General features: G+C 57.0%; 1 protein-coding gene across 13 annotated transcripts in view; it reads right to left on the minus strand.

Annotated features, from left to right (window-relative positions):
* The window catches only part of ANO7 (anoctamin 7), a 38,838-nt gene extending 14,431 nt beyond the window's left edge, over positions 1–24,407 (minus strand). For 3 of the 13 annotated variants that reach the window (XM_070489188.1, XM_070489189.1, XM_070489192.1), the window contains exons 1-9: positions 7,405–10,030; positions 6,416–6,526; positions 5,214–5,379; positions 3,681–3,771; positions 2,824–2,920; positions 1,345–1,488; positions 1,140–1,277; positions 346–444; positions 164–266 (exon numbers count right to left, since the gene is read on the minus strand). In XM_070489188.1, coding sequence (XP_070345289.1) covers positions 164–266; positions 346–444; positions 1,140–1,277; positions 1,345–1,488; positions 2,824–2,920; positions 3,681–3,771; positions 5,214–5,379; positions 6,416–6,526; positions 7,405–9,156 — 2,701 coding nt within the window. In that variant the 5' untranslated portion in view covers positions 9,157–10,030. The other 10 variants (XM_070489195.1, XM_044751287.2, XM_070489194.1 and 7 more) reach the window with 9 other exon arrangements.
* Positions 24,408–24,527: the final 120 nt, after the last annotated feature.

The raw sequence follows: 24,527 nt of genomic DNA on the forward strand, positions 1-24,527 counted from the left end.
CCCCCTCGCCCCACCACGGAGGCCCTGCTCACTGTTGGTTAAGCGATCTGGTGGGGGGGTCCCACACACCCCAGCTGTGCCTCCTTCACACATGAGGACCCTGTAGATCCGTGACAAAGTCACGTTCTGACTGTGGCTGGCAGGGCCAGCCTTGGCCACTCACCCCACCTCGTCAGGACGTGGGCCAGGGCCACGTAGATCTTGGAGAGGATGAGGATGAAGATGAGGTTCACCACGGACCCTGTGAGGCTGGCGATGCGTGACGCCTGATGGGAGATGGCGGGTCAGAGAGGGGTGCTGGGGTGGTGGTCCAGACCCACCCCCGCAGGAGCAGTGGAGGCTCACCCAGGCTGCGAGGACAGTGTTGTCCGACTTGGACACCAGGATGGCCATGATGGCCCGGTACAGGATGATGGACACAAGGAACATGACCACCACAGCCACCTGCGGGCAGTCAGGCACGTGAGCCCCACGCCCAGCCTGGCACCCCAGAGTCCTCAGGCCACAGCCCCCAGCAGCTCCATTGCTGCTCCTGCCTCTAGACCAGGCCGTGCTCCCTCCCATTCCTGGCAGGCTGGTTGGGGGGGACAGGGAGCTTTGGAGGGGGAGGTGGGAGGCAGGGGGAGGGAGGTCCTTTAGAATGAGAAGGTGGACCACATGTGGGTGTCAAGGGGGCCACTGTGCATTGTCCTCGGCTCAGGTGCTGGAGAACCTTCCCTCCTCCCCCACCCCACCCTTCACCAGCCAAAAACTGGGAATTCCTGACATCTTGGAAGGGGAGGGCAGGGATCCAGCTGGAAGCCCCTTTGGCTGGAGGCAAAGGCAGGGTATGGTGGACCCCCTGGTGCTGGGATTGCCCCCCTAAACTTGAAGGATGCCCCAGGCCCACATTCATGGAGCAACTTCCCAGCATGAGCCCCTGCCCGGCACATGCCTGCCTCTTACAGCCAGACCCCTAGCCTGGCCACTCCCTGGAGTCCAGGCACGGGGGCTTTTTTGGATGGCAGTGAGGGTCTTTTGGGTCAGAGCAGGCATCAGGCCCTGGCCCCAAAGTGGGAAGGGGGACGAAAGCTGCTGCACGCGGCTCTGGAGGACGGAGGGGCGACGCAGAGGGGTGGGCGGGGAGGCAGCGCCCTCACCATCATCACGACCACCACGGAGCCAGCCAGCACGCGGTGCAGGCGGCTCCTCTCGGGGAAGTAGGGCTCGTCCTCGCCAGTGATGGGGTTCAGGGCCATCGTGGGGGCCGAGGCGGCAAACTGGGGCCGCGGCCTCTCCTAGAAGGGAGCCAGTGCTTAGCAGTGGCCCTCGCGGGGAGCGGCCACAGGCGGGGCGACAACCCACCTCAATGTCCTCATAGTCGGAGCAGCCCCAGCGGTAGGCCAGTGTGGCGCTCTTCCGCTTCCAGTACTCCAGGAACAGCACGGCCCACAGCGCCATGAAGAGGCTGAAGAAGACGGTGCCACCGTGGTCAAAGAGCCGGCCAGCCTGCGGGCGGGTGGGCGGGGTCACACCTGCTTGGCACTGGGGGACCCTTTATGCCCCCCGATTTCTCCAGTGTGGAGTGGCAATGCATGTCCCGTGCCTGTCCATCACTGCATTTTACAAGCAGATGCCTCCTGTCCTTCTGCACAGGCCCACAGAGGGAGAGGACTGTCACCCCAGACGGCCCACACCCGAGTCTCCCCCGTGCCCAACGTGACTGATTTAGACGAGATTGGGCCTTTCTGAGCTGTTGACATTTAGATGAGATCTTTGGACTTACGGTTAAGGTTGTAGCGCGTCTGAACTTTTGGGGATGTTGGGGGCAAATGTATTTTGCACATGGGATGGACACAAAGTTTTGGGGGCCAGAGGAAGGACTGCAGTGGATTGAATTGTGGCCCCCAAAAGATATGTCCACCTGGAACCTCAGAATGTAATCTTACTTGGAATAAGGGCCTTTTTACACGTAATTAAGGTAAGGATCTCCAGTGAGGGTACTCCAGACTGGGGGGATCCCTAACCCAAATGACAAATCCTTAGAAGAGAAGGAAGCAGACAGAGAGACACACAGAGGGAGAGGCCACGGGAAGAAGGAGGCAGAGGCTGGGGTGAGGCTGCCACAGCCAACAAACACCAATGATTCGGGGCAGCCCCCCTAAACAAGGAGGGAGGCACAGAACAGGTTCTCCAGAAGGAACCCACCTACCGACACCTTGAGGTTGGACTTCCGGCCTCCAGAACTGGGAGAGAGTCAATTTCGGTTGTTTCAAGCCCCCAGTTATGACAATTTGTTATAGCAGCCCCCAGATTCTGACACAGATGGATTCCCAGGAGTGTGGCAAAGGTGCGTCTGGGCTGTGGGTCCATCGGGGCACCTGGGCTCCAGGCCCAGCATGTGCGGGAGGCAGGCGAGGCTGCTGTTCCCAGGGAGAAGCTGACCCACCCGGCAGCGTGCTGGGCTGACATGTGGGCCACGGGCTCCAGGACTCTGGGGAGCCTCCCGCCTGGCCTCTTCAGGCAGAGATTCTGCTCAGTCTGTCTGGCCCTGAGAGCTTCAGGGCTTGTCTGCCTTGAGGGGTCCTCCAGATGACCCTGGTGGCTAGTTCCACAATAAGAGTGATAACAGACAGTGCTACCGTATGGGCACCGACTGCATGCGGGCTCTCTGCCGAGGGCTGAGAGGCAGGCACCCACTGTAACCCCATCCAGGTGGGACATGGCCACAGAGGTTAGAAAACTCATGGGCTCTGCCTCAAACGGCGACGGAGCAGGGGTCACAGGGGCAGCACGAGAGCCTGGGGAGCTGCCTGCCTCAGCCCGCCCACTCCCTCCTTGTACCTGGACCAGGGCGCAGATGCTGGAGAGCAGCCAGAAGGGGCAGTCGGGGCAGAGCGGGCACATCTCAAAGCTGTCTGCGCTGCTGCACAGCTCCTGCCTTCAGGGCGGGGGGGCTCGTGGAGACATGCGGACAGCCCTCCCCGCCAGTCCCACGCTCACCCTCTCCCTCCCACCACTGCCTTGGCCAGGCCCAGGGTCTCTTTAAAAAGTAGTTTTAAAATACGTGGCGTGACAAGTTTTGAGATAACATTTTGAAATTTTAGCTCTGTAATAAAATAATGCCCAAGTCCAGTCATTGACTTATTATAAGAAAAGTTGACACTATCATAAGAAACAAGCGTAAGTGCCAATAAAATTAACCTGGGAGCACAGTGGTCCACCTGTCAGCCTGGGGGCACTCTTGTCCACCTGCATCAGCCTGGGGGCACACCTGTCCACCTGTGTCAGCCTGGGGGCACACCTGTCCACCTCTATCAGCCTGGGTGAACACCTGTCCATCTGCATCAGCCAGGGGGCACACCTGTCCACCTGCATCAGCGTGGGGGCACACCTGTCCACCTGTGTCAGCCTGGGCACACCTGTCCACCTGCATCAGCGTGAGGGCACACCTGTCCACCTGCGTCAGGCTGGGCACACCTGTCCACCTGCGTCAGCCTGGAGGCACACCTGTCCACCTGCATCAGCCTTCTAGCCAGGTCCACAGGGCCCTCTGTGACGTGCATGAGGGCAGTATGTGCCCAGCCCTCACCTCCATCCCCAGCTCTGCACGGGGCCTGGCACCTGTGGGTTCTCCTCACTGCACACCAGCCTCAGGAGACACAGGGCAGGCCTGGGAGCGGAGGCAAGAGGACACTTACGTGGGTGTGTCTGAGAACAGCATGGAACAGCCCACCAGGAACACCAGCGTGCCCACCGCTGCTGCTGGCAGGAGCCAGCCTGTGTAGAACCCTGCAGGGGGACACGGAGGTCGGCTGGCAGTGAACCGGTGGGCCTGTGTACCCAGAATTGGGCTGAGCGCCAGGTGGAGATCTGCACAGCCACATTTGTCCCCCACAGACCACATGCAGCCACCAGGGTCTGAAGCCTTCTGGGAGGAAGCGGTGAGGGGCACGGTCCTCAGGAGTCCCCCTGGCAGCTCTCAGCACAGTCCCTCCCTCCTGGCCTCTGCCCTGGACCCTGGACACCCCATCCCATTGACCTCGGCACCCGAGCGCCTGGGGCTCCGGCGCCTGTGCTTCCCACCTCCTGGCCACCACTTTCCTGAGCTCCATCTGCCTCAACCAACACACGTGGGATGCACCTCCCCTTTATGAGAGGCTCAGTGCCTACCATGTTCCAGCCCTAGGAGACTGAGGGTCCTTCTGGATGCCACCCTGCCCCGCACCCCCCAGGGCCAGCTTCCTCAGTTACCCCCCATCCCTCCAGTGTGCAGCCGTCTGCCTCCCACGAGTCCAGCCCAGCCCCGGCCTGGGGTCCTGCTCCAGCCCTGCGTCTGCCAGAGTGCCCTCTGTAAGATGCTGCTCTGTCTAGAACCCAGAGGAAGACCACCCTGTGCGACCCTCCAGCCTGGCCTTGCTGTCCCCTGGCTCCCACTCCTCCCTGGTCCTGAGAGGAGCCTCGGGTCCTCGCACATGCGCTGTGCTTTGGCCCCGACGCCCTGGCCTGGCGCACCCTTCCACAGCAGGCAGCCCCCGCCCTGTCTGGGTCCACAGTGGCTGTGGGTGGCCTTTTCTTCTGTGTCACCCATAGCCAGTGTCCTCCTTGAGGGCAGGGTCTCCTCACTGTGCACGGCACCCCAACATGGCTAGCCATTTGAACAGATGCATACATGCATGATTGGAGGACTGCATAGGCCTGGGGAGGGGGCACATATGCTGTGTTTGGGGACAAGAAAAAACTTTAGAAGGCTGGACACAGAATTGGAGGTGGGGGGTGGGGCAAGAACTGAGCCCACGAGGGGAGCAAGGAGCCTCGGGGCTGCCCAGGGCAGACACCCATTCTGAAGACGACAGCCTGCCTGGAGGAGGTAAGAGGGCCACTCTCCCTGGACCCCGGGGCAGGGGTGACCTCCGCCAGGTCACTGGTTCCTGGGGTGACCCGGGGTCTCATGGGGCATGTCTGGTGGGCCAGGGACACTGAGGGCTGGAGTCAGGAGGGGCCCTTGCCTGCAGACGGGGGCTCCCAGTCCCTCTCTGGGCTGTTAACAGGGCTCTAGGACAGCCACAGTGCTCAGTTATGTCATTGGGCCGGGGGTCCAGGGGAGCTGGGCAGCGTCAGGGTTGGGAGTCGGGGAGCACTGGCCTCTTGGGGACACGGGTTAGCAGACTGTCACCCTGCAGATCAAGTCGGGGGGCCTGGGAGGCCCGAGGGGCAGCGGGCGTGGGACTCACCGAGCCAGGCGAAGTACAGGGCCACCTTCTCCCCGAAGTACCTGCGCACGTGGTCCAGAGGCTGGTACTTGTTCCACTTGCGCCAGCGGGCCCAGTGCTGGGACAGGACCTGACGCTGGTTGAGGCCCGGAGCCTGCAGGCCCTCCGGGGGTGTCATGAAGGGGCCCTGGGGACAAGAAGCCATCGGTGGGAGAGTCCAGGCTGGTCTGGGCACCGTCCCTACTGGACAGTTCTAGGTGTGGGGGCTTCAGCACTGAGCGACACCATGTGCCACTCGGCATGGGGAGACGGGAGACAAACCCTGGGAACTAGAGTTGCTGCTTGAGGAAGAAAACAGAATCCCGCTGGGTGCTGGGGGTCTGGGAAGGGACTCTGAGTCGAGCCCCTCGGCCTGGGCTTCCAGGGTCTGAGTCCAGGGTAGAGGAGGGACCCGGGCAGGGTGGCCCAGGAGGAGCCAGCAACTGCAGTCCAGGGTGGGGTGAGTATCTCTGGGTGGGGGACTCTGCTGCCTGTGCTGTGCAGCGTCCAGCACTGGCGAGCCAGTGAGGCCACTGTGTCAGGCTCTGTGTGTCCCCCCGGGCCCTGGCGCCAGAAGTGATGGGGAGCAGGGCTGTGGGTATTCCCGTCCACACCCTCATTTAACCCGTGGGTGGTGTTCGGGGAGGGACTGTGCCCACGGTCACACAGCAGTGGGTACAAGCCTGACCCGGGCCCTGAGGCCCCGCTGCCCCTGCCTGCAGCTCTGAGGGTCTCGTGGTGGGTGGCTGCAGGGGGCCAGGGCGTAAACAGCCCCACACGGTATACATTTGGTCAAGGATGACAGTCAGGCGCAGTGGCAGCTGCCTCCCTGGCACTGCCTTAGTTTACCCGGCTGCCTGAGGAGCACAGATCTTACTGACTTCTCGGAGAGGGAAGCTGCCCAGGAAGGTGGAGATGCCGGGCCTGTTACCTGGCCAGGACAGCGTGTGGCCGCCCACAGCCTCAGACAGGCTGAGCGTGGCCCGGTCACATCACAAGTGCATTGCTGGCCCCCAGCACAGCGCGTGTCTGACCACAGCTGCCCAGCACAGGAGGGCAGGGCCCAGGCCCCCCAGTCTCCTGGGGTAGACAGCAGGACCAGGGGGTCTTCCTCATCCAGGAACTCACCCCCATGCCCAGGACTGAGCCCCCACCCCTGGCGCATCCAGCCCCCCAGGACTCACATCATGTAGAGGGAAGGCCGCGCTGAAGACACCCTCTGACAGCAACTGGTCAATCCCAAACAGGCCTTTCTTCTCGTGGCCATATGGGGTCTTGGCAAGGATCTCAAACAGCTATGGGTTGGTGGGGATGGCACTGGTCAATTGTCATGTGATGGGGGGGTGGGGACATCCCAGCCTGCCCCTCTCGGGGGTAAGCCCGCGACAGCCTCCCGCAGCCCTCTGGTGACAATGCTTTGCACGCCCAGGTCTTCTTTGTTCACTGGCTAACACACACCACAGCCCCCCAGTTGTGGTCATTCTCCCACTTGCTCACGCGAAGACCTTGGCCAGAGCCAGGTGGCTCAGAGGAGTCGAGTCTGGATTTGAACCCAGGCCCTGCCTGTGCACAGCCATCCTGGACCTGCGCTCTGGGCAGGAGGCAGCCTCCAGGAGGACACCTGGGTCGGGTGGCACTGCCTGCCTGGGCAGGCCCATGTGGCCTCGTGCCCCCAGTGGTCAGCAGAGGTCTTTCCTAGGCAGGCCTGTGGGAGCCCCTTCCCCACCACAGGCCATGGGAGCAGGCCTCCTGGAGCGACCCCACTCTGCCCGCCCTCCTCAGGGACGCCGCAGCTCGAGTCTGCTCGGTCCCTCGGCTCCCTCCTTACTGGCCAGCGGGACCCACGCCCACCCGGGCCTGGTGGTCTTGGCTGTCTGTCCCACTAGTCCATCACTGTGACATCCGTTCTGGGCCCTGAGGGATCCCTGGGATGGGGGGCAGGGCCCAGCTGTGCTTGTGTAGCTTCGGCACGTGCTCCCCTGTGCAATGAGCTGGGGGGGCAGCCTCTAGGCCGCCAGTCTCCCAGCGCCAGGGCCTCAGCCCTCTGACCCCAGGGGAGCCTTCCTGTGTCCACGGAGGGCTTCTTTCCCAGCTCAGGTAAGGAAGTCTGGCGCCGGCAGGCCTCTCAGAGCCAGGCAGGGCTGGGGGCCCACAGCAGGGATCCCCCACTCACAATCTGGTGCCTCTGGGTGTTGGAGAAGAAGGTGTCCTGGTTGTCACTCCCAAGGAACCTGTGGGTGTATGGAACTGGAGTACATGTGCACATGCAGGAGCGTGCACATGGGGACACATGCACATGAGAAGAACACACACTTGGAGCACACGCACATGAGAAGAACAAGCACGCTGGAGCACACACACATGAGAAGAACACACATGGGAGCACACATGAGAAGAACAAGCACATGGGAGCACACATGAGAAGAACAAGCACATGGGAGCACACATGAGAAGAACAAGCACATGGGAGCACATGCACATGAGAAGAACAAGCACGCGGGAGCACACACACATGAGAAGAACACACACTTGGAACACACACACATGAGAAGAAAACACATACAGAACACATGAACATGCACACGGAGCACATGCACATGATAAGAACATACACATGGAGCACATCCACATGAAAAGAGTACACACGTGGGAGCACATCCATATGAGATGAACATGCACACAGAAGCAAACGCACATGAGAAGCACACACACAGGAGCACACACACATGGGAAGAACACACAGGAGCGCACACACCTGAGAAGAACACACAGGAAAACACACACATGGGAAGAACACACAGGAGCACACACACATGAGAAGAACACACAGGAGCACACACATGAGAAGAACACACAGGAGCGCACACACCTGAGAAGAACACACGGGAAAACACACACATGGGAAGAACACACAGGAGCACACACACATGAGAAGAACACACATGAGCACACACACATGGGAAGAACACATGGAGCACACACATGGGAAGAACACATGGGAGAACACATACATGGGAAGAACACACATGGGAGCACACACATGAGAAGAACACACAGGAGCACACACACATGGGAAGAACACACATGGGAGCACACACATGAGAAGAACACACAGGAGTGCACACACATGAGAAGAACACACAGGAGCACACACACATGGGAAGAACACACATGGGAGCACACACATGAGAAGAACACACAGGAGCACACACATGAGAAGAACACACAGGAGCACACACACATGGGAAGAACACACAGGAGCACACACACATGGGAAGAACACACATGGGAGCACACACATGGGAAGAACACACAGGAGCACACACATGAGAAGAACACACAGGAGCACACACACATGGGAAGAACACACAGGAGCACACACATGAGAAGAACACACAGGAGCACACACACATGGGAAGAACACACAGGAGCACACACATGAGAAGAACACACAGGAGTGCACACACACATGAGAAGAACACACAGGAGTGCACACACACATGAGAAGAACACACAGGAGCGCACACACCTGAGAAGAACACACGGGAAAACACACACATGGGAAGAACACACAGGAGCACACACACATGAGAAGAACACACAGGAGCACACACATGGGAAGAACACACAGGAGCACACACATGAGAAGAACACACAGGAGCACACACACATGGGAAGAACACACAGGAGCACACACATGAGAAGAACACACAGGAGTGCACACACACATGAGAAGAACACACAGGAGCGCACACACCTGAGAAGAACACACGGGAAAACACACACATGGGAAGAACACACAGGAAAACACACACATGGGAAGAACACACATGGGAACACACACATGAGAAGAACAAGCACGTGGGAGCACATGCACATGAGAAGAACACACGGGAGCACACACACATGGGAAGAACACGCACATGGGAGCACATGCACTGGCCTGTAGACACGCACACACTGATGCACACTCATGCCCCCACCTCCACCCTGGGAGACACCCACTGCCACCGGTGCCACAATCAATTTCAGTTTTCCCTTTTCCATTCCCGAGGCAGAAGGTCACAGTGGGTTCTCCAGATGTCACAGAAACCCCGACACTCGGTGGGGGATAGTGGACTGTGGCTGGGCAGAGGGCAAGGGGTACAGGAGCGCCTGGCTCACCCAGGAGCCCAGAGCCCTTTCATGTGACCCCTGTAGCTCCAAGCACAGGACCAAAGACCTCGTGGGTGGCAGCTGGTGGTCGCCTGTGTGGACGGACGATTGACCACAGAGCCCTCTCTGGGACACCAGAACTTTGGGAAGCCCTGTGGGTGGGGGCAAGCGTGTGTGTGGCTGAAGGTCGCCCAGCCCAGAAAGGAGGGGTTCTCAGCACGGGCGGTGGGAGCGCATGGGAGTCCGCAGTGCAGACCATACGCCAGTGCCCCCCACCTAGACACTACCCCTATCTGTGGGCTGGGTGTGGCCAGGTGACTTGCTTTGGCCAGTAACATGGTGACGGAAGAGGTGCCCTGCCCACCTCCATAGACACGTAGTGGAGCAGGAAAGGGATCTGCATGTCCAGCCACCGAGGTCTGAGGGATGTTTGTCCCACAGCACAACTGCCTGTGACTGCCGGGGACGACTTACAGAAAATGTGGCTGCTCTAGGGCATGCCCACCTGAGCTCACAGGCCCTGGGCGCAAAGCTCCAGGAAGGAGCGAGCGCGGGGCGGGGAAAGCATGGCATCAGGTGCACTCCTCTGACTCTTCCCTTCGCCATGCAGCCTGGGCCCCCACCCAGCACAGCAGGGCGGCCACTCTCACCTCGACAGCTTGCTCACTTTGAACTGGCAGGAGTAGTACTCCGGGGGCAGGTCAGGCACGTCCTCCAGCAGGATGTTGGGGATGCCCAGCCACTCCAGCAGGCTGGCCGACCAGTTGGAGGCCTGGTTGGGCAATTCCTGGAAGGAATCCTAGGTTGCTCCTCCGACTCCTGAGGGGACGCGGCTGCTGCAGTGGGTGGGGGGGTGTGGCTTTGCACACTGGGCAGCAGATGAAAGGCTCCAGCAGAGGGCCCGAGCCTCCCCTGGGCTTGCTACGGACCCAGTGGAGGGAACAGGCAAGCCCGTTCTCCCCGCGGGCCTCAGGCTTGGGTCAATTTGAGGCCCTGAGCCCCCCAAGGCAGGAAGGGACAAGAGGGTTGCAGCATGTTTCTTTGTCCATCTCCATGCTATGATGGTGAAGGGGGGCCCATGGAGTGGGTGGCAGAACCACCCCCAGGAGTGTCATCTTGAGGTCCCCCAGGAGCCGCTGCCCCCTCCACCCTGTGTCCCCCAGGCTGGGGCTTCCCCTCCACTGCCTGCAGTGCTGGCTCTCAGCAGCCTGGCAGGGTCAGAGCCTGGAGGGGCCCAGGCAGCCAGCTCAGAGCTTTGGCTGCTGCACACACAGTCCACCCCTCCACCTCCCCTGAGCCCACCATAGGGGTCACAGCACCCCAACCTGTCTGCCCAGCAAGGCTTCTTGGAGCACAGTGTGATGGGGGTTTGGAGGGGTCCTCGAGGACACTGAGTGGGGAACCCCCAGGGGTGTCGGCACCAGCAGCTGCACCCGGTATGTTGGGTGCAATCATGAGTGACTTGGGATTGTGGGGGGACCTCCAGGCCTTCTCCCTGCACCCCATGCACCCTGGTACCTGCAGGGGCAGCTTGAGGCGCAGCTCTTCGGCGTAGTAGCAGAGCACGGCCCAGGGGGCGCTGAGGAGGACATAGTGCACCACGCTGTCCACATCCTGGACGTCACGCTGCAGGGAGCGAGGGGCTCTGTGAGATGCTGAGGGTGCACGTGTGTGTGTACGTGTGTGTGCATGTCTGTGTGCGTGCACAATTGTATGGGTACATGTGTGCCTGTGTGTGTGCCCGTGAGTGTAAGTGTGCCCGTGAGTGTAAGTGTGCCCGTGAGTGTAAGTGTGTGTGCCCGTGTGTAAGTGTGTGTGCCCGTGAGTGTAAGTGTGTGTGCCCGTGTGTAAGTGTGTGTGCCCGTGAGTGTAAGTGTGTGTGCCCGTGAGTGTAAGTGTGTGTGCCCGTGTGTAAGTGTGTGTGCCCGTGAGTGTAAGTGTGCCCGTGAGTGTAAGTGTGTGTGCCCGTGAGTGTAAGTGTGTGTGCCCGTGTGTAAGTGTGTGTGCCCGTGAGTGTGTGTGTGCCCGTGAGTGTAAGTGTGTGTGCCCGTGTGTAAGTGTGTGTGCCCGTGTGTAAGTGTGTGTGCCCGTGAGTGTAAGTGTGTGTGCCCGTGAGTGTAAGTGTGCCCGTGAGTGTAAGTGTGTGTGCCCGTGAGTGTGTGTGCCCGTGAGTGTAAGTGTGTGTGCCCGTGTGTAAGTGTGTGTGCCCGTGAGTGTGTGTGTGCCCGTGAGTGTGTGTGTGCCCGTGAGTGTAAGTGTGCGTGCCCGTGTGTAAGTGTGTGTGCCCGTGTGTAAGTGTGTGTGCCCGTGAGTGTAAGTGTGTGTGCCCGTGAGTGTAAGTGTGCCCGTGAGTGTAAGTGTGTGTGCCCGTGAGTGTGTGTGCCCGTGAGTGTAAGTGTGTGTGCCCGTGTGTAAGTGTGTGTGCCCGTGAGTGTAAGTGTGCCCGTGAGTGTAAGTGTGTGTGCCCGTGTGTAAGTGTGTGTGCCCGTGTGTAAGTGTGTGTGCCCGTGAGTGTAAGTGTGCCCGTGAGTGTAAGTGTGCGTGCCCGTGTGTAAGTGTGTGTGCCCGTGTGTAAGTGTGTGTGCCCGTGAGTGTAAGTGTGTGTGCCCGTGAGTGTAAGTGTGCCCGTGAGTGTAAGTGTGTGTGCCCGTGAGTGTGTGTGCCCGTGAGTGTAAGTGTGTGTGCCCGTGTGTAAGTGTGTGTGCCCGTGAGTGTAAGTGTGCCCGTGAGTGTAAGTGTGTGTGCCCGTGTGTAAGTGTGTGCCCGTGAGTGTAAGTGTGTGTGCCCGTGAGTGTAAGCGTGCGTGCCCGTGAGTGTAAGTGTGTGTGCCCGTGAGTGTAAGCGTGCGTGCCCGTGAGTGTAAGCGTGCGTGCCCGTGAGTGTAAGCGTGCGTGCCCGTGAGTGTAAGCGTGCATGCCCGTGAGTGTGTGTGTGCCCGTGAGTGTAAGTGTGCGTGCCCGTGAGTGTAAGTGTGCGTGCCCGTGAGTGTAAGCGTGCGTGCCCGTGAGTGTAAGTGTGTGTGCCCGTGAGTGTGTGTGTGCCCGTGAGTGTAAGTGTGCGTGCCCGTGAGTGTAAGTGTGCGTGTCCATTCACATTCTCGGAATAGACAGATGATTCTGTAGCCGTGGTAACGACCAACCAGCACTGGTTTTAAACCAGCTTGATGAATGACAACTTGCCCCTGTAAACACGCCTCTGAAGGCCCACCCGTCGGTGAGCACTCCTGTTTGGAACTCAGTCAGCGACAGACAGACAACACTGGGCTGCTAGGGCCGGCACCAGCCAGTCTGCTCTGGGACCAGCACAACGACCACACTCTTCCCCAAAGCCTGCCAGAGCACCCTCGGCCTTGTCAGAGACTGGGCCTGACCACACCGCTCTCCTGACGTGCGTGGGCGATACATTCAGCTTTGGGTCTGCAGACATTGCATGACTGCCTCGCCCTTGGACAAGCCACTGCGTGTCTGTGTGTGTTCTGCATGCACATACAGAAGTGTGCAATGTTCACACATGTGGGGACATGTGACGGGCACTGGAACCCTGAGATGGGGACTTCTGGCTCCATGATGAGGTGCCTCTACTGACTGTACACCTGCCTTCCAAACTCCCTCTTGAATCCAGTGGTTCTCAGCCCTCGCTGCCTCACAGCCATCTGGGGCTCCCCAAATGCCAATGCCCAGGCCCCCCCTGGACCCAGCTGGAACAGATGCCCATCGGGCAGACATGGGCCTCAGTGCTTTGGGCCTCCCTAGCTGGCTGTGACGTGTGCTGAGAGCTGAGAACTGTCATTTAGAGCAAAGACCGAGGGCACTTTGTGCAATATGTTGGGGAAGCTGCCCACTGGTGCCCCCTGTGGTTGGCCCTCTGTGCCCCCCACTGAAGCCCAATTTGGATCAAGGTTTTATAAACTCATGTGGCCACATCTATAAGCCACGCCATCCCATAAGCTTTTTCCATAATAAAAGGCGGTGACTTTTCATCCCACCCACCAGACTGTCAAGTGGATCCAAACTCGGAAGGGGAGGGGGTGTTAGCTCTTGACCTCCAACTCCATCGTGTATCCCATCGTGTATGTTTGCCAACAGAGGAAGCTCTGGAAGGGAGTGTGGCAAACCGTGGGCCTCGGGGTCGAGGAGGGCGAGCCTCGAGGGGAAGTGCCTGCTCACTTCGTACCCCACACACCGAGGAGGAAATGTGAGAACACGAAGGGCAAGCGGCCTGGGGAAGATGCCACACACGTAACCACCAAGGAAGAGGTTCTGGGATACATGAGCTCCCGCGCATTGCAAGACAAACGTAAACAGCCTGACAGCAAGACAGGAGAAGGCAGTTCACAGTATTGGAAACACAGCCCATGAACATGCAAAAAATACCCCACCTCTTCAGGAATCAGGGAAAATGTGAACTAAACTGCATGAGATGCCACTATACACCAACCAGACTGGTCAACATTCTAAAGTCGGACACTACAGAGTGTTGAGAAGACACAGAGGAGGGGGCACTCATTCACCCTGACGGTCGTGCAAATTGAGGCCACCGCTTGGCAAAATGGTGAGGCCATACACACACCCCCTGGGCCAGCAGCTCTGCCCCTAGGAGAAAGCCCTGCACCTGGGCACAAGGACACACACACACACACACACACACACACACGAAAGAACTGACAGCAGCCAGTTTTATAATAGCCCCAAACCAGAACAAGTTAAGTGTCCACTGACACTGGAATGGATGAGCAGGAGGTGGGACAGTCACACGGGGGGGGCTCTCTACAGCAATGACATGGCCGCAGCAGCTGCACCAACTGTGCATGGGCCTCATAAACAGGATGTCAGGGAGAGCTACACAGAGTGTGAGTCCATTCTACCAAGTTCAAACAGACCACATCAAGCTGTGTTAAAATGATAAAGAAACGCAAGAATGTGAGTAAGATAAGATTCAGGATTGATTACTCAGGGTGGGAGAGGCCACCAGAAGGCAGAGCCTGTGTCTGGGGAACAGAGGAAGCCACGTGGTCGGAAAGGAGGGCGGAGAACGCAGGAGACATGGAGAGGGAGCCAGCGGCGGGGCTCAGGGATGAGACGAGTGGGGCTGGGCTCTGTGCCCTGACCCCCAACTGCTCTGAGACCCACTTGTACCCGCCTGCCCCACCACACATGCAGCATCCACACAGCTCCTTCCCGCTTTCTCAAGCTCCCTGCAATGACGTAAAGCATTCTAGGTGGTACCCACTATTATATCTGACGTCATACACGCGCAAGGAGCTTTTTAGCTGTTGGCTTCTATAAACATATAAAGAGCTATAGTGACAAATGTTACGCCTAGACATAGCTTTGACCTTGGAAATGGGATGTGAATGGAGAACTGCCTTCTGAGTTTTCAGGTGGACCTGAAGGGCCCTGGTTACCAGGACCGAGCTGGGCATGCCACGATGGGTGGGTGTTATCCCGGCCTGTGATCAGTGGTCCTGAAGCCATCGGGAGCTCCCTGCGGGGGTGCCATCTGGTAGGACTCTGGGGCTCGATTTGTTCCAGGGCTCTGGACACCGTGCCCTCAGGCCTTGTGGGGCAAGGTCATAGGTCACTGAATGGATGCAGCGCCTAGGGCCCTGCCCACAACCGACCCCCCGTACCTGGTCCACACACAGCCCAGCTGCACGAAGGTTGTCTAGAAAGGTCTCCCTCCAGTCCCCGTGCATGTCTGTCTTGTCCCGGGTGGTGGTGTCCTGCTGCTGACCTGGCTTCAGGTCTTCCTCCCAAACAAGGACGAAGTCTGCTGGTAACCAACAGGGACAGAGGCAGGGAGGACGGGCTGATTCAGGGATGCCAGCTGGTGGGGGTTCCCAGATCCCAGCCAGGACACCCAGGCTGCAGGCGGGAAGCAGGAGCCAAGCACTGAGACCCCCATCTGCTCCTCCGTGTCTCCACCCAGCCCTCACTCTGTACCTGGTCCGGGCGGGGAGGACTCCAAAGGAACCTCCAGCACAGCTCTGCATTGGCTGCTGGGGAAACTGAGGCCTGGAGAGGGGCTGGGGCCTGCCCCTGAGATCCCTTCTCTGGCTCCATCCCTGCAGGGTCAGTCCCAAACTCCCACAGGGATCTCTAAGGACTCTGAGTGTAAGGACTTACCTCCCTGCCACAGAGAGCTGTAAAAGCCCGACGAAATAGAGGAAGCCCTGCTTTCCTGGCACTAGACATCAATGGACGCAGGGCGAAGGGCTTTGAGAGGAGGCAGCACATGAGGTGAGCCCTGCATTCACTTCGGCTTTCTCCCTAACGACACTTTTCCAAACCACAGGGCAGGGCAACAGAACCCAAGAGGGAGCAGAGGCATTGCTGGGCGAGGAGTGGAGGTCAGAACTAGGGGCTGCTAAGGGGCCCTGGGCTTGAGGAGTGTTGTGCGGAGAGCAGAGAGCCATAAGTCTGTGAGGAAGGCCCCTGGGTCCTCGGAGCTCTGAGGCTGCTGACGCACAGAGGTGGCTGCTGGCTAACAAAGACTTGAGAGGAAGCCGAGTGCTGGAGCTCCAGCCAGACACAAAGGAGGGAGATGGGTGCACACCCTGGGATTCCAGCCCACACGCCCAGGCCACACCGTAGGAGTAAGGACTGCAACACAGGAGTAAGAAATGCACCTTAGCAATAAGTGCAAAACTGAAGTGAGCTGTTCTAACATCTAAAACGAAGTTTAACAAGATCAAGGTGACCTGCCAGTAATCTAACTGCCTGCCAGAACAAAACTCAACACTGTACAGGAAGTTGACCAAGTCAACAGAGACAGATCCAGAGATGAATCATACAATGGAGCGGAAAAGGGCTTAAAATAATGACAGGTACTAAGTTAAAAGAGAAAAAAGAATAAAGAATGGACAAAATGGTTAACAATTGGAATGTTTCAAGAGGGAATGAGAATCTATGAAAAGGAATGAAAAAAACATTCCAAAACAGCAAAACATGGCATATGAAATTAAGAACCCACTGGACAGGTTTAATAGTAGAGGAGACTCAACAGACGACAGAACTGTCGAACTTAAGGATAGACCAGTAGAAAATATCCAACTCAAGCTCAGAGCAAAAAGAATGGAAAGGACTGAACAGGGCACAAGAAGGATGTGGTCATGGTCAAAGGGCCAGCACACTGTGACCAGAGAACCAGGGGAGAATAGACAGGAAAGAAGCAGTCTTTGAAGAAAATGGTCAAGAATTCCTAAATCTGATGAAATAAATCAATCTTAAGATTTGAAAAGCTCAGCGAGCCCCAAACAGGATATATCACGGTAGAGCGTATCTTTGCTGTATTAAAGATAAAGAGAAATCTTAAAAGTAGCAAGAGGAAGAAAAACCCCACTTTATTTTTCAGGAGAACAACAATAATATAGACATCTGATTTCTCAACAGAAACAATGGAAGCTAAAATATGATAGAATGGCATCTGTAAAGTGATGGGGAAAATGCTGCAAACGACAGTTCTTCATCCAGTGGGAACGTTCTTCAGAAATAAAGGCTAAAAGGAAGACATTCTCAAACAATTAGAATCTGAGTGATTTAGTCCCAGCACACCTGCTCTACAGGAAATACTAAAGGAAATTCTTCAGGACGAAGGAAAATATTCTCAGATGGAAGTGCAGACATGCAGGAAGGAATGAACATACCACAAAAGATAAATAGGGAAATATAAAAGTAAAATATCTCTATTTACGGATGACATAATCTTGTGTGTAGAAAATCCAAGGAATTCACTACAAAAACTATTAGAACTAACAACAGGTTTGGAAAGGTTGCAGGATACAAGATAAACATACAAATATCAATTATATCTCTACACACTACCAACAAACAAGCTGAAAATGAAATGAAGAAAAACAATTCTGTTTACAACAGCACCAAGAAAGAGAAGAAACTTAAAAACATGCAAGACTTATACATCAAACACTACCAGACATTGTTAAAATAAAATTGAGGAAGAGCTAAATAAATGCAAAGACGCCTCATGTGCATGAATTGGGAGACTGAATACTGTTAAGATGGCAATACTCCCCAACTGACCTACAGATTCAACACAATCCCTATCAAAATCCCAGCTGGCTTTTTTTCCCCCCAGAAATTGGCAAGTTTAAAATTTATATAGAAATACATGAGACCCAGAATAGCCAAAACAATGCTGAAAAAGAAGAACAGAGTTGTAGGACTCGTACTTTTTTATTTCAAAACTTATTACAAAGCTAGAATTACCAAGACAGTGTTGTATTGGCATAAGGATAGACATATAGATCAATGGCATATATTTGAGATTCTGAAAATCAATCTATACATTTACGGTCAATGTTTTACAAAGGGGCCAACACAATTCAATGGGAAAAGAAGAGTGATTTCAACCACTGGTGATGGGATACATGGATATCCACACATAAAAGAAGGAATTTGGATCCCCACTTCAGACCATACACTGAATTAACTCAAAGTGGAGTTAAGATCGTAAGATAAAGGTCATAGAACTAAGTACAAGAATGAAAATGACAAAACTCTTAGGAGAAAACATAGTGGTAAATCTTCATGACCTGGTTTAGGCAATGATCTCTTAGATATGACACCAAAAGCACAGCAATAAAAGAGAAGATTGATGAGATGGATTTCATCAAAATTACCAGGGACTTCACCAGAGGACACCATCAAGAAAGTGAAAAGGCAACCCACAGAATGGGAGAAAAAATATAGAGGCAAATCACGTATCTGATAAGGGACTTTTATCCAGAATATATAAAGAACATTTATAACTCAACAATAAAAGACAAATAACCCAATTTTAAAATGGGCAAAGATTTTGAATAGACATTTCTCTAAAGAAGATACACAAATGGCCAATGAGCCCATGAGAAGATGCTCAACATTGTCAGTCACTGGGGAATTAAAAATCAGGACCACATTGAGATGCCACTTCATATCCACTAGGATGGCTAGAATAAACAGACAGACAGGCTAGGTGGGATGTGGAGAAATCGGAGCCTGCAGACTTGCTGGTGGCTTGTAATCTGGTGCAGTCACTTTGGAACACAGTTTGGAGGTTCCTCAAAATGTTAAGCAATGAGTTACCACATGACCTGGCAATTCCACTCAAAGGAATATGCCCAAGAAAAATGAACGCTTACATCCACACAAAATCTCGTACGTGAATGTTCACTGCTGTATTATTCACAATAGCCAAAAAGTTGGAAATAACCCAAATGTCCGTGATGTGTCGTCACTCAGTGATAGGAATACGTTCTAAGACAAGCACTATTAGGCGAGTCTGTCGTTGTGCAAACATCACAGAGTGCACTTACACAAACCTGGATGGTACGGCCAACTATTGCTGGATCATATGGTAATTCTCCATTTAGTTTTTTGAGGACCCTCCATACCGTATTCTACAGCAGTTGCACCTTTTCACATTCCCCCGGCCACGCACAGTGTTCCAGTTTCTCCGTATCCTCACCCACACTTGTTATTTTCTGGTTTGTGGTTGTTGTTGAATAGTACCCATCCTAATGGGTGTGAGGTTAGGACAGCTGATTTTAACAAGGGTCTTTTCTGGTGCTGCCTGGAGAGCAGGATGGGCAGGTGGCACTGGGAGCCCAGGTAGGCGCTGGTGCAGTCCTCTGGGGAGATGCCGGTGGCTCGGGGCAGACAGGAGCAGAGGGGTGGAGGGTGAGGAGAAGTGGATCCGATAGGTTTTGAAGGTAGAAAAGGTATGAGGTGCAAGAGATAAGGGTCTGAGAAGACTCCGAGTTTGTCCTGAAGCCAGAGCAGCAGGGAGGGGCCCGCCACCTCTGCCCTCCGGAACTCTCTCCGCTCCACCCATCAGTGGGGAACTCCCTTCCCTGTGCTCTGCTCACCAAGAGGCCCTCACCCCACACCCCAGCACAGCAACTGGCACTAGAGCTGGCTCAGGAGATAGTGATGGGGAGGGAGGGGCGGCCTGGTTACTGAGGATGGTGACCTGGGCCACCGTCCTCCTGCTGCCACTGCGGGGACCCCATCTGTGTCCCCACCCCCAGGACCAACATGGGCACAGCTGGCAGATACTGGGTGGGGCTCACCAATCCGGGGCTTGGCAGGGCTCCCCACCCTGCAGGCGGCTGCCTGGTGTCCACCTGGCTGGAAGGAAAGGAGGAGAAATGGCAGCATCTCACCGTGGTGAGCGGCCCCCATCCGGCTCCCACCCTGCCCCAGACCACCAGGAACACAAATAACGGCAGAGGAGAGCACGGCTGCTGTGCACAGAGGGTCACATCCAGAGGGCGGGCCAGCCCCGTGCCCCCGCCAGCCCCGTGAGGGCCTCCCCGGGCCTCTGAGCGCCTGGCCTGGGCTGGGGTCCAGTGGCAGGCTTGTGGGCAGCATGGGAAGGACCCGGGGGCTAGAGGGGAGCCAGACTGCCCCCTAAGTGGCCCTGCGGACAGGCCAGAGGTGGTCATGGTGCCCAGACGGTGGAATGCTTTCAAATTTCTAGAAGTTCCAGGTGACCAGAGCCCTTTATAAAAGGCATCTATACTCACCTGGCCCCAGGGTGACCCTAACCCCAATCCCATCACCAACTTTGACCCTAACTCTAACCTTAACTTAAACCCTGACCTCATCAGTAACCTCAACCGTTATCGTAGTCTTGACTCTGACCTTACCTCATCTAAAACTTAACCCTACACTAACTCTAACCCTGACTCTGACCCCAACCTATCCTGACCCCTGACCCCAATCCTCAAATGCATCTCTCCCCTCCAGGTGGTCCTTTCCTGCCACTCTGTGTGCTGATGAACTAGGAAATGCAGAAGGGGACCAGACACAACGGACAAGCTCCCACGTTCTACCACCAGACCAACAACTGTTAGCCATGCTGCGCTGAGTTTCACACTTTTAGGCAAGAAGACGTTGTGGATAAAGCTGAAGTCCCCAGTGCTCCCCTGGGGCGCTCTGGGGAGTCTGCTGCCTCCAGGCCACCTTCACACCTCAGGGGTCAGCACACACCAGTGCGGCCTACTCCACATTTTAAGAAGTAGTGTTTCTGTTTTAAACTTCAACACACTGTGTCACTCTTGTGCGTGGCCCTGCATCCCCCTCTGTTCTCTTCATGCTGGTGGGCACGGCTTTGTCTGGTCTGTCCTCGTCTGGCCTGTCCTGAGGGGTTTCTGCACGTCCCTTGGGCTGGTGGGTGGGCAGTGACCTGACTGTGGACATTAAGGACACTCCCTCTTCCCCTCACCAGGGCAGCCTGAGGGGACAGGAACTCCACACAGTGGATGAGGGCTCTGGGAAAACACAGCGGGCACTGCATCCACCCCACAAAGGCTCGGGGCCGGGGTGGTGGCCATTATCTACTGGCCATTGTCCATCCCGGGGTGGGGGGCTCAGATCCAGGCAGGGAGAGACCCTTGTAAATCCACAGCAGACTGTGGGCATGGAGCCCAGGGGAGGGGAGGTGAGGGGCTGGCTCGCCGGGCCTCCTGTCCCCAGGGCCGGAGGACAGTAGGGAGAGTTACCTCTAGGGTGTTGGCTGTGCTCCCGTAGGAGTCGCCCTTCCCTGCCCCGGGGGCCATGTCGATCAGGGCGGCACTGTCCTCCTCCTGGGTGCGCCTCCGCAGCATTCCGCTCCTGTGTCCCACCAGCACCAGGGTGGGGATCGGGGGTAGAGAGGGGGCACATGAGACCCGGTCCCCATGCCACCACACAGCCCTCAGGAAGCCCATGTCACAGGGGAGGACACAGGCTTGGAGCGGTGGGCAGCGCCAGGCCAAGCCATCCAATCTGGGGGCACGTGAAGATCACCCAGACCGGCCCTCCGGCTCCAGCAGGAGACCAGCGGTGAGGGAGGGAGCATCTGGGAGGCCTGGCCCAGCAGATGTCCGTCTGTCCGCCTGTCCAGTGAGTGTCTACCTCCCATTCAGCCCTGCGTGGGGTGGTGGGGCCTGAGGAGGCCTGGGGGGTGGGCTTGGAATGTAGACCCCCTCTCCCTCCTGCTCGCCTGCAGGGGGACAGATAACGCCCTTTGCCAGAGAGAGACGGGGCCCTGGCTCCTCCTGGGGGCCCTACGCCTGTTGCGGGGGCTGGCCTGGCCACACTGACTCTCTGTCCTTCCCACCTAGCCTCTGGATCCCTCTGTGGGGGGACAGACACCACCACTGTTCCAGTTGATGGGTTGGCAAAGTGGGGCAAAGAGCGAGAGGAGACCTGTGGCCCGAAAGAGGGGGGGATTTGAGCTGGGGCTGGTGGTGTGCCCCAGCAGAACTAAAGTGACCTGGGGGATGTCACAAGGGCCATGGTGGCCAGGAGGGTATGAGGGTGGAGGAGCCACAAGAGGTCAGAGGGGACAGCTCATCTGGTTAGGGTAAGCTGAGGCCCAGAGAGGCAGAGGTGAGCCCACACCTCCTGACCCCCTGCCAGTCTCCAGATGCCCCAGAGCCAGGATTCATGACGTCATGGCACCCCGACATGGTCCTTGGTCCAGGGTCATGGGTGTTCCTGGAGGAAAGTCCTCGAGAGTTTAAGTCAGCCGGCAGCTCCCCCCACGCGGCAGAAGCCCCTGCGTGGTGAGCAGGCAGTGCTCTGTTGAGCAGGGGCGGAATAGGGGATGCCCCAACACAGAGGCCCCAGAAGTGACCTGCTCCGAGGTGGGGTCATTGGACAGGTGGGAAAACTGAGGTTCCCTAGGGTTAGGGGTGACCTACCCAAAGCCACACTGAGCACCTGGCCCTTCTTGTCGCCCCGGACCCTGGAGCAGACACCCTGCCAGGCTTCTGGGGCACCAGGGCGGACCCTGGAGCTCCCATCCGCAGTTCAGGGCATTTGGAGCCCCGAGGGGTTGGGGCTGCTTGCCCAGCCTCCCTGGAGTCCATCTCCCCACCTTCCTCCCTGTGGCCCTCGCATCGTAGAACGGGTTCCCACCTGGCACAGCGGCTTCCAGGAGAGGCTTCCGAGGTCATGGCCAACCTCCCAGCACGAGCTTGGTCTGGGCAGCTGAGTCCAGGCCAGCCCCGTGGGCAGAGAACTGGGAGGACCCTGTCCTCACCGCCCTGACCAGGCAGTGACAGCCACTCGCATGCCCTCTCCCTGCCTGTGCAAAGGGCCCGGAAGCAGGCAGGAGAAGCGCCTGGCACTGCTGGCCGGCCAGGGCAAGGTCTCCCCAGCTCCTGGAACAGGATCTGCCTTTGTTTGGAAAGGGGGTGTGGGGCTCCAAGTCCGCAAACAGAGGCAGCCCATTTTCCTAGAGCCTTCACACATCCCGCATGCAAACGCCACTGTCCCCCCAGCAAATGACACGGCTTATCTCTCTCCTCTTATTTGCTTAGGGGTTTCAGGGCCCATATCAGCTGTGGGGGCTGCTGCCGGGGAGGGTTAAGGAGAGGTGGAACTGGGCAAGGGTGGCCACAGGTGTGGGCTGGTGTCATCCCCACCTGGTGGTGTGCTGGGTTGGAGACATTAGGGGACCCAGGTTGCAGAGCCAGCTCTGCCACTTCCTGGGTGTGACCTCAGGCATATCACATCACCTCAGGGCCCATCTGGGAAAGGGGGTGGGGCCTTGCTCACTGCAGAGAGGAGGGGTCGAGCCCTCCTGTCCTCCTCAGTCGGGGCCTCTCTCCCAGGAGCCCACTCACCCAAGGCCCGGTTCCCCTGGGTGCCCTCTTCTGCCTGTTGAAACCCCTGAGTCAGACCCTGGTCCTGGCTGGAGCCACCCTGATCCCCACGCCCCTCCCAGGGAGGGCGCAGGGCTCCCTTGCCCAGCAGAGCCCGGCCACCGTGGGTACACCCTGGGCCTGAGGGCGTCTGCAGAGGTCTCTATCTGGGGCCAAGCTCTCCCCACACAGACCTCAAGATGGGTTCCTGTGCAAGGACTGGATGCAGAATGCTCCAGAGACCCAGAAAGGAGTGGGAGGCCGGTGAGGAGGGGAGGAATGCTGGCAGAAGGCGCCTCTGCCTGATCCTCCTGGGCCTCTGGAGAGGGAGGCCTGGTCTTCCCAGGCTGAGGCAACCTCACTCTTGGCTCTGGTCAGTCACTGCGAAGGACCACGGCAGCAAGAGGTCAACTCTCAGGGGCCCCAGGGCTTCCTGCCCAAGAAGAGCAGAGAGGGCAGGAGGCGGAGAGGGCAGGAGGCTGCAGGCCGTGGAGGGACTGACGCACGCACAACACCTAAAAGGGTGCTCACCCTGGGTTTAGCTTCTAATTGTTACTTTATATAATGTTTTTTGGTTTGAAATTTTTTCAAGTTGCATAACTTTTGCAGTTTTAAAAAATTAGGGGAAGAAGAAAGGAAGCTACAACCAGCACAGGTGCCTTGTTGGGTCCCAGGCGCTACGAAGAGCCCAGGCCTAGGATCTGCTACACCAGCTTTATTTGACTATAACTTTTTATATCCATTTATGTAACATTTAGAAATAAATTTGGTAAAAGTGAAAAAAAAAAAGCCTCCAACTACTGTGGCTTAACAAAAAAGATCTTCTTCCTCACCTCACAAGAAATGGGGAGATGGTGGAAACCTGGTCCGTTCAGTTGCTCCAGGAAGTTGGGGCCAAAGCCCTGGCCTTGTGGTTGCAGGATGGCTGCAGCAGGTCCAGCCATCAAATCCACATTCAAGACACTATGCCAGCTATGCCTGTACTTTTTGTCAGGAAAGCAGGTGTCATCAGCTAAGCCTGAGTCTCAGGCCACCCCTGGCCATGAGGCAGTCTGGAAAGGGAACAGATCCATTGGACTGGTTTAGAACCAAAGTGCCTCATCCCTAGGGGTGGGCACATTGCTGGTCTGAACAAAATCACTGGGGTGAATGACGCCTGTGGTGACTGCCAGCTGGGTGACTCCTCTGTCGTCCCGACAGTCACCTGCCCTGCACATGGCCTAAGGGGTGCGCCACGGATGGTTCACAGTCTTCCTGTGTCCCACTGTGTTACCCTACTTGCTTGACATACTCCTTGCCCTCTAGGACCAGCCCTGTCCCCCAGACACTCCTCTACACTCAGGCCCTTCCTCTGCACTCAGGCTCTTCCTCTGCCCCCCAGGGCCCTCCCCTGCCCCCAAGACTCACTCCTGCCCCCTAGAACTCTTCCTTGCCCCCCAGGATTCTCCCTGACCTCTCTCCTGACCCCTCCCCTGCTCTCCCTGCCTCCTAGGATCCTCCCCTGATTC

Source organism: Equus asinus, chromosome 19 (genome assembly GCF_041296235.1).
Source record: "Equus asinus isolate D_3611 breed Donkey chromosome 19, EquAss-T2T_v2, whole genome shotgun sequence".
Classification (NCBI taxonomy): domain Eukaryota; kingdom Metazoa; phylum Chordata; class Mammalia; order Perissodactyla; family Equidae; genus Equus; species Equus asinus.